At 38.4% G+C, this 10,364-nt stretch overlaps 1 protein-coding gene across 1 annotated transcript; it reads right to left on the reverse strand.

The window, feature by feature from the left end:
* Positions 1–1,056: 1,056 nt before the first annotated feature.
* Positions 1,057–7,507, reverse strand: LOC108888947 (nucleobindin-2). The gene is made up of 13 exons (XM_018685195.2): positions 7,354–7,507; positions 6,842–6,982; positions 5,869–5,976; positions 5,477–5,609; positions 5,229–5,332; positions 4,747–4,932; positions 4,491–4,581; positions 4,294–4,352; positions 4,123–4,215; positions 3,746–3,835; positions 3,473–3,643; positions 3,079–3,139; positions 1,057–2,992 (listed from the first exon to the last, which is right to left on the reverse strand). Exons 1-13 carry the CDS (start codon positions 7,375–7,377, stop codon positions 2,772–2,774), a joined length of 1,482 nt encoding a protein of 493 aa, XP_018540711.1. The 5' UTR covers positions 7,378–7,507; the 3' UTR covers positions 1,057–2,771.
* Positions 7,508–10,364: the final 2,857 nt, after the last annotated feature.

Here is a 10,364-nt window from a genome sequence, read left to right on the forward strand (position 1 = left end):
GGTTAGGGTTAGACACAGACAGATTAGAGTTAGGGTTAATAAAAAGATCAGGGTTTAGGGTTGGGGGTTGGGGGTTGGGGTTCAGGGTGCCTTGTTGAGCCTCAATGCTCTGGCCTACAGATCTATTTTTAGGAGAGATGAAAGAGGATGAGGAGAAAGGAAAACATCTAAAAAGCTGAAAAGTGGGTAGGAGAAATATATCTAAAAGGAAATTAAGTTTTCTTTGGAATTATTGTATCCTTATATGTTGATTTTTAACCTAGTTGGTTGTATGCCCCACACACACACACACACACCCATCCAATCATTTAATATATAAATATATCAATATAAATGCAACAATTTTCTATCTAGAAAAAAAAAAAAATTTTTTTTTGGAATTGGAAGGGGTTGGGATTAGGGGATAGTGGGGGAGAGAAAGGTTAGGGTTAGGACTAGGTAAGGGTAGGGTTAGGGTTAGACAGAGATCAGAGTTAGGGTTAGGGTTAGACACAGACAGATTAGAGTTAGGGTTAATAAAAAGATCAGGGTTAGGGTTAGGGTTAGGGGTTAGGGTTAGGGTTAGGGGTTAGACACAAACAGATTAGGGTTAGGGTTAATAAAAAGATCAGGGTTAGGGTTAGACAGAGATCAGAGTTAGGGTTAGGGTTAGACACAGACAGATTAGGGTTAGGGTTAATAACGAGATCAGGGTTAGTGGTTAGGGTTAGGGTAGGGTTTAGGGTTAGACACAGAGAGATTAGTGTTAGGGTTAGGGTTAGACACAGACAGATTAGAGTTAGGGTTAATAAAGAGATCAGGGTTAGGGGTTAGGGGTTAGGGTTAGGGTTAGACACAGACAGATTAGAGTTAGGGTTAGGGTTAGACATAGACAGATTAGGGTTAGGGTTAATAAAGAGATCAGGGTTAGGGTTAGGGTTAGACACAGACAGATTAGGGTTAGGGTTAGCACCTTTCCAATTACTTAGATAGCACAGCTTGTTCATTTGCCCTTTGACATCAGGCACTGCAAACAAACTTAAGGACAAACACCACACAAAATCATACATCACGAACTGAAAGGTCATAATTGTTTTATTATCTTGAACTGAGGTGTACAGTATCGTCAAATGACTATTTTATCCAGCAGCAAGCGATCGGAAACACCACTTGTACATTTTGTGCAAATTATGATGCAGTATTGTTTAAAAGGAACACTTGGCACACAGAAAACAAATGACACAGCCAAAAAGTATGTATTCCATGAAAGAATTTAGTATGAAGTAAAACCACAGTAAGGCAGAGCTGTTATTTGACTGGATGCAAACAAAGCCTTCAGTACAAAAATGGCAACAGGCCAACACCTGTTCACCACGGCTACAGTCTGCCAGCTAGAAGGAACCACAACATTACATGAAAAAAGAACAACCTGAATAGCATAGCAACTACACCAAACTGATCATTTTATAACAGAACAAATGTGTTATTTCTGAGTTTCAACATTTGCTTTCCCAGTACAGCAACCAGGTTGCTGTATAAATTATTATTAACCCTAACCCTAACCCGAACATATTGCCATACTGCCACATACTCTTTTGCTAACCATTGTTAAGATTTAGGGGGAAATGTTGATTATTTGTAGGGTGATCTCACAACTCTATTTTTTTGAGAACCTAGCACCTTTATTTATTTTAACAACAAAATCAGTGGAGAGTAGCTGAAGTGTGGCCTAAAGATGGACAGTTTTTGAAAAGGCCTGTACCTGATTTCTTTTTAGGCAGAGCACACAATTTCTGAAGAAAATCTGACCACGCACAAAGTAATGATATTTCAAGATAGGTAAACAACTGACACTTTATATAGCAACCAGAATGACCATTCAGAGAGAAACAAAAGTGTTGGTAAAATGGTTTCATGACAACAAAAAAGGACTGCAAGCAACTTAGATTCATGAGAGTGCTTCTGGTTTAAAGATAATATTTGGTGAAAGTAGCAGCTGGAGATGATGGAAATAAAATGCTTCTGCTACAAAGATCTGACTGAACCCTTGTAATTATAATCGCAGGATACTGTTTGCAGTCCTTTTACTTTTTAGGTGGAACGGTTTCTGTTAGGACATCAAAATGTTGTACGTTGGTTAAAATTGAAATAGTGCCTCTTTTGCTTGTTCAGGCTCTTAATTCAATGATAGAAAATCCTGCACTCAGTTTCTTAAATATCCATTAAAGGCCAGTGAAATGCATTTCACCACAAACCACACATACACTAATCTCTTTCTGAGATGTTTGGGGATATCTATTAAAAAATGTAACTCAAAATGATGACATTAAAATCATTTTTTACATCTTAACCCCATCAGCAGCTGCATTGAACATGTCCAACAGGCTCAGGTTGTGGAGCCAGTGGCATGTAATTTTTAGAGGTTCTGTACTTTGAACAGCAAACAGCAGGTCAAGAAAGCTCAACAAAATGATATTTTTGTATTACCAAACATTCCTCTAATGTAGTCAAACACAACTAAATATGCACATTTTAAGATGCATGTCCTTGGTTGTTTGTTTTACTATTGTAATTCCATTATGTAATCCAAAGATTGCAGTTATTATCAAACACTGGTGTCATTCAACGGGGATTCAGTTTGTGCTGCTCTCCTTCATGTCAAGTGTCCCCCAAACCCCTAAGTCATGCTGGTTAAAGAGGCCTAATAACTCAGGAGGGACTACTCCTCTGCACGCTGGAGTGGAGGAGTTGTTGAAGTCTGGTTGTGGAGGCTCAAGTTCTGACAAAATCTGTTATGGCAGGTTATGCTGGCCTTGTGCAGCTTCCTGGTGGCCTGGTGGCAGATCCTGGTGTGTCTGTGGGAGACCTTGCTGGGCCAGGTCTTGATGTTGTTGTTCATGGTGTTCCTGAGGTGTATCTTGGGGTGCAGGTTGATGCCCTTGTGGTTCGGCCTCTTGTTCAGGATGCAACTGATTGTCGACTGGATGTATCTCCGGGATGGCATTTCCTTCAACTGTAACAAAGACACAGTTTTACATTCTCAGAGCTCAGCTGGTAAAATCAAACAGCTATCAAAAGACAAACAAAATCAACACTCACCGTGAACCTCTGGAGGGGGTTCTACTTTCTGTGATTTCAGCCGTTCCATGTGCTCAACTGCCTGTAACGACAGAGTTTCGTGTAAGGTTTTCTTAAATTCAGAAACTGTATGCGGCACTGTGGATAGTCACAGTTACTTGACAGCTTAAACAAAACATTAACATAGTTCAAGGAAATTAAGCTTTAGCAAGGAAATGTCACACTGAGATTCCACTCACAGAGAAAACAACTGATGTCTTATTTGATAAAACCTCTACAGAACAAATACGGTATTTTCTTGTACACTGATCAGTGTAAGCCTACAGCATCAGGTTTGGATGTAAACAGTTTTCTCATTCACTGCAAGCCTTGTCTGCATTAAAATATTTCAAGTAATATTGGTGCCATTGCTTACCTGTTGCAGCTCTATTTTCTGTGCATTAAGCTGCTCCTGTTGTCTCTCCAGCTCGTCTCTCTGTTTCTGGAGATCAACAGCCTTCTGGTTGAGGTCCTGCTCCTGCTGTGCAAGGTGCTCCTCAAACTCCCTCATCTCCTCGTCTGTGTAAGCCTGGTTCTGCTCCAGGGTCTGAGGAACACAGAGTGGATGGGAACAATTTATTAGTCCTGTTTGTTTTAATAAATTTGTTTTCAGTTTGAATTACTCTCAAAGTCTCATATACTGTCTCACCTCCCAGCTATCTGGCTCCAAGAATTCTTTTTTCTTTGTAGCAACCAGGAACTCGTCTAGAGAGACCAGCCTGTCTTTGTTAGAATCCACCTACGAGGAAGATGAGAGCAGAGAGTTATTTAACACAGATTTTATATTCTATTAGTCACTGGCAGAGTCAAGACAATAGATGGAAGATGGAGGCCTCTATTGATGTGCAGATGCAAAGCCAGCTGAGTTGTAGTTTTCTGTTTCTGCAGTGTTGTAAACAGCTTCAAAAGACTATGGTTTTAGTTGCAGCTTTTGCATTAGTCATAAACCTGTCTACGAGTGATAAGCTGATAATTAATGATTATTTTTATTATGTAAAACAGGGTCCTGTGTGTAATTTACTGTACCTCATTCATAACATGTTCTCTCATACGTAGCCTCTCTTCCTCCATCTCCACCATATCGTCTTCTTCATTGGTGGGGTCATAGATTTTTTCCAACTGAAGTCACAAAGACCAACAGTCAATGCAAGCATCATTCACTGAAACATTACTCATTTTTATATGCCAGGGCTTTACCTCTTTGGTGAATAATGCCTCCAGCTCCTGTTCATCAAAGAAGCCATCTCCATTGGTATCTGCATTAGACAAAGAAAGAAGACACCCGTGGACAAATACAGCATTTTCTGTTATTTCTGACAAAACATATTATGTTGTACTGAATGAATGGATGTCATCCCTCCAATCCAGAAATTGTTGGATGGATAAGGTCTTACCATGCAGGTTGAAAAAGGTCTTAGGGTCAAAATCTTCCGGATCCAAGCCATCAGCCTCCTCCCACACCTCCTTCAGTTGATTCTGGCTGCCCTGTAACATGGAAGCAAAAGTACCATGCTTTATTTAAAGAACGGGAACTCGGAAAATCTGGATCACGAAATGCAACACAACACAGAATGGAAAGAGTTTCTTTTCATTGTCTGAAACAAAACATGACGTGTTTGTGTCATATTCATACACCTAAATCTGACTCACTGGATGGTTGACTTTAGGGTGGTCAGCGTGCTTCTTCCTCATCTCCTCATAGTGCTCCTCCTCTTTCTTTCTTTCTTCCTCATCCAGTGTTTTCAGGTGCTCCCGTCTGTCGTGCTCTTTCATCATTTCATATCTCTTGAACTCCTCATGTCTTTCTTTGTCATAGTTCTCCAGATCCTTAGTGGCCTTGATGTAGAGGGAGTCAAGAGTTAAAATGGTGAAACGATTCCACTTTTTCATGTTGTTAGATCATCTGGAAGCTAAACTAAATTACAGCATATTCTTTATTACTGTTTAGTGAGATTTCTGAATGCTTTGATCCCTCTCTGGCAGCCATAACGTTTCACTTGTTTTATTTTAAATGAAAAGCAACCATTAAAGACTAAATGACTTTACTAAAAGCGTCAGTTTGAATTAGTGAATGGTGTGAACATGTGCTTAATTTAACATTTTTTATAGCATGAAGTAGCAATGAGATTTACCGATTTGATGAGCCGATCTAGGTCATCCACCTCAAATGTATGTGGGTTCATGTGGTTCAAGTACTCAAACTGTTTCAGCAGAGCCTGGTGGTCCAGTGCAATGTCTATTCAGAGGATAACAGGTGACATAAGTAAAAACATATATGAATGTACAACTTTGCATTTTCCTTATAATTCTAATATACTGTGTAAGATGTAGCATTTTCTTTAATAACTCAAAATAATATAAATTTTGTTGGACAACATACCGTTCCCTCCTTCAATGTCTTGCTTGGCCTTAATCAGGGTTCGTAGTCGGTTTACCTCCTGCCTCTTCAACTCATCCAGTTTTGTTCTGACATGATGGCTGACAAAGTCCAACTCTTTGGCAAGTTTACCTTGCTTTATTAGACATGAATGATACACAAGTTAGTTGTAGTTATTTACACTTGGAGTTGAGGCAGTACATATAATAAATAAATAAATTACAATTGTCATTAACATAACTTTGGACCAAAATTCCAAAAAAAGAGGAAAATCTACTGGAGGATTGGTAAAGGTTTCCCCCTTTATCATATTCCTGGACAAGCAGATAAGTAGGTGGTCAGATTAAGGACTTCCCAACATGCTAGTAGGACTACAGCAAAGAAAGGCAGGGTACCTTGATGTCTTCCATGTCTGTATTGTGGAGCTTTTCTCTGAAATGCTGATCTTTCTCTAGAAAATCGATGACTTCTCTGAGGTAGCGGTCATAGTGGAGTCCCGTGTCCTATAAAATGTAATAAATCAAATGTTACTTACTACATTTACAGATATCACTCTAAGTAATTCTACAGTGAAAATCACATTTTGTTTTTTTATTTCTTCTTATGTTACTTTACATAATTACATATTAGTATTAGCACTTGAACGCTCTGATGTACTTAAGACTGAAGCTGGATGTGTGTCTTCTGACCAACAGAACAGATCCTCTGTCCAGATGTTAGCTGTAGAGATGACAGGTTATGTCTAGAATTCCTATAATTACTGCCTTCTGCAGATTGCCATGTTATAGCTGCTCTGTGGTTAAAGACCACTTATTTGTTCTCCAATCAAAAGGTTGTGTTTACATGCATCCACACCTCTAAACAGAATCTCTCTCTCATGGTATTTGTTAAAGCTGTTCAGCCCACTATGTAAATATTTGACACATATAATCTGAGGCTTCAATCTGTGCACTCACAAAGCTACAACATCCGGAGCTGTTGTACTGATGATGAGATTGATTTGAGGATACTTGTGTGAGTGAGTTGTCAGTGGAGTGTCTGGTTGAGATAATTTAATGTAGTTAATTACTGTATAAAATGTAAAAAGGAAATACACATCACAAGTTACCAAAGCCCATTTAAATTCTTGAATCTGCTCTCTGTCTGACCTTAACAACTTATTGATTATCAAAGCCAGATCAAAAGTTTGATGTGTAGACACAGACAGAATGAACTGCTCTCCAGTCTAGTGCTATATTTATACACTTGTGGGATTATTCTGGGGTTACCTTCCTTGGCAGTGACACAAGAACAGCAATTATGCTTTATGATGAATTTTCAACACATGTATACACAGATATGTGTTGTATATATCCTATGTCTTCTCACCACACTAGCTGGAGGCTCTTCAGGTTGTTTCTCCGGCTCTTTGACTTTAGTCTTATCCATACTGATGGGCACTGCCTCTGAACACAGGAGCTGGACCAGCAGCAGAACCGAGCCGGTGACAAGGGCCCGGCTCCAACACATCTGGAAATCAGGACAATTAACGTTGAATCAGATTTAAATGACAGCGTTATTTACTTGTACAGTATGTGAGGGAAATGGTCGACGTGTCCACAGGTACACAAGAATGTTCGTGCGACCAGCTTCCTCGTTTGCTTCTGTTCAAACAGCACTTTTAGCTTGCATAGATTGCACATTATTGACTAGGTAGCTAATAATATCCAGAGCAAGCTTTAGCTCTGTCACTGGCAGATTTAGCTAATGACAATCAAGCACCAAAAAGCTACCTGCTCAAGTAACGTTAAACTGTCAGTCTGAGCAACGCAGCTAATGCCCATGACATGTTAAAAGCTTCACTAAAAAACACCACAGAAGTGTGTCATTTGTATACTGACTTTATAGTGAATCCTGGACATCATCAGCTCTGAAATCCTCCCGTCGGCAGCTAGCTCGCTAGTCAGCAAGGTAGGTTGCGCTAGCAGTGACGCTAACCGCAGTGGTCAGTTCCGCTTTCTGTCAAACGGACCATCAAGTTGCGTTGCACTGAATCGTACGTGGCGAGATGACGACGGAGCAGGTGGGCGGGTCATTCGTGTTTCTGGTCGAATCATTGGATCGAATCCATCAGCTATTTAAACAGAGTGGGGACCGGGGTTTCGTGATGTAAGGTCAATAAAAGTAACGTTCCGCAGTGGTCTTCCTTGTCCATTCCTACTGATTTCCCCCCATTTATTTCTGATAAATGTGTTTGATTTACCTGTATATGATGAGAATAATGTGCACACCACATGTCTTTTTTTTTATTATTACACTTGTAAAAGGTGGGTGATAACGACCTGGCTAATTTCTACCACTGATAATTTTTAGACTACTTAAGTAAAAATAGCAATATCACAGTATACTTTACAGATAAAAAATGGAATAGAAAAAATGGTATAAGTACTATCAGCAAAATGCACTATAATCTCAATATATAATATCTATATAATATCAAGTATTGATCCTGTCGTAACCAGAGGCCACAAAAAGAACAACTTCACCTGTCATGAGTGCTGATCCTGGACCTGTCACTCCTGACACACGTGTATTTCCATACGTCGCCACACATCCGACCGTAATGTTTATTTTCTAATGTCACGTGACATGTCGTTCTAATTAAGTTTCTAATCAAAACAAAACAACAGAGACTGAGGCTGAACGGTCAACTCACCAAACCGGGCAATCTTACCAGTTACTGAACTTTCTTATTCTTATCTTTTGTGAGTATCGACGCACAACTATCTTTGAAATCTTCTTAGAAACTACATTTAAGTGCTTACAAGTAAAATGTCAGTTTAACCAAAATAAAATAAAAATAAAATAAAATAAAAAATTACATCTTGTTTGTTTTCAGTTCGACAGCATGGAAATGGAAGAGCATGCCATAAAGCGTCGCAGCAAACTCTGGGCTAACTTGATCCCCAAGAGACATATGTTAACTGTTTCAAGTCTGATAGCTGTTTGCCTGGGGTAAGTGATGTCTCAAGTTCAGCTAGTGTAAGGCTAACTACTTGTGCTAATTGTATAACACTTATTACAGCTAGCTTTAGCTAAATGTTGTAACCTAGCTAGGTGATTTTGTAATTATTTTTATATAGTTTAACTTTTTTGTCTTGACTGATGTTACTGGATGAACATAAATCTTTTAACGCTGTTAAAATATATTTAAATGACAAAAACACTTATTGCTAGCTAGTGAGCTAACATTAGCACTTTATTTTGAAAGGCATTTTTATCGAAACAAATTTAAACTGTCTATGTACTATCACTATCCTATTCCGTTTAAACTAACTGATGCTACATTTTTATAAAATACCTGTAGGGAAGGTCCATATACAGCCACAGCAGAGGGAAATGCTGATCTGAGTCCATGTTCTGTAAAGAAATTAAATGTAAACACCACATCCTGTTCACAGGGCAACCACTTTAGCTTTATGCATCTTTGCATCTGTGAACAGTTTTAATCATATAATCATTGTGTTTTCTGTGTGACGCTGTACATATGTTGCTGAGAGCCACATTTATGCTTTACAATTACATTTAGTTTGAATTATTGCAAATTATTTACACAGTAAAACCTTTTTTGTTGCATTACACTTTATATATGCTAAAATAAAAGGCATTAAACATAGTTTTTTTGTTTTACCTGTATGATATAAATATTCTTTGCCGTTTTAAACACTTTTCTGTGTTCTGTCAAAGGGGTTGGCCTAGGCATGAGTCTGAAGACCTTTGCCCATCTGTCAGACCTCGACAAAACCTATATTGGTTTTCCAGGGGAGATTCTCATGCGCCTGCTTCAGTTGGTTACTGTCCGCTCATTGTGTCAAATGTGGTAACGGGTAAGCCACAAGCGTGTTTCTCATTCTGTCAGCAGTTACATTAGGCTGTGAATTTTATGCACAAAGCATTTAAAAAGACCATAGTGGTTGTTTGGCAGGTATATCAATAATCATTTAAATATACATTTATACCAATTTCTCACAATTTGACAATTACTTATGTTTCCGCATATTGCTAAAACTCAGCTCTGAAAAACAAGAAAAAAGCAATAGACTGGGAACAGGAAAATTTCACTTGCCAAGATTTTAAAAATAAAATAGATAGTTTTGCTTATTTTAAGTAAACATTTCCTCCATTTTTTGCTTTGTTTCCTTGTTTTTTAGGACTGAATTTTACAGCAGCTATATTATTCTGGTAATTCTAGTTTCACACATTAAGTTACTGAGAACCAGTAACAAAATCACAGTAACAAGGTCTAATATCTTATTAAGATAATATAGCCAAACTGCTGGCTAAGAAGGATATCTTGTCAGACAAAAAACTATTGCTTACTTAGATTTAGCTTTTTGCAGTCTAGGTTTTAAAACACACATGTGTGACTTGTAACTATGTTGCCCTGACTTTCCATTACTTTACAATGATGTAACACTCCTGTGATTTTACTGATCCTCTAACCTTCAGTCTGCAGACCTCAGCTTTCATTTTTACCTTTGATAGAAATTTGTGGTCTGAGAGTTGGAACCTCCAGAAAAATCACCATACGTGCAATAGTGTACTTTGTCATGACCACTCTCCTGTCCGTTACTATAGGTAAGAGAATTATTGCACATCAAAACACACTATGGTTAGTTTCACTTTTTTATACACGTATCTACACAGAAACATATATTAAGTGAACAGATATTACCTAAAGTATCTTTTTATCACTTTAGTTTTCAGCAGCATTGTTTTGTTGTCACAGGGAAGTGTTTGCTAAAAGGCATTTTATCTTCATTTATGCTTCATTAATGATGTTGTGCTGCAGTTGTGCAAGAGAGTGAAAACACTTCAGGGGTCGCCACCTTATAGCTAAGATTGCTCCAAA

The sequence above is a fragment of the Lates calcarifer genome, unplaced genomic scaffold (assembly GCF_001640805.2).
Source record: "Lates calcarifer isolate ASB-BC8 unplaced genomic scaffold, TLL_Latcal_v3 _unitig_1421_quiver_2664, whole genome shotgun sequence".
NCBI lineage: Eukaryota > Metazoa > Chordata > Actinopteri > Centropomidae > Lates > Lates calcarifer.

Coding starts and splice junctions, on each gene's coding strand:
- LOC108888947 (XM_018685195.2), bottom strand. CDS start 7,377: ATGATGTCCAGGATTCACTATAAA. Junction 4,582..4,746: donor ACCCTAAAGTCAACCATCCA/GTGAGTCAGATT, acceptor TCCATGTTACAG/GGCAGCCAGAATCAACTGAA. Junction 2,993..3,078: donor ACCCCCTCCAGAGGTTCACG/GTGAGTGTTGAT, acceptor TCTTTGTTACAG/TTGAAGGAAATGCCATCCCG.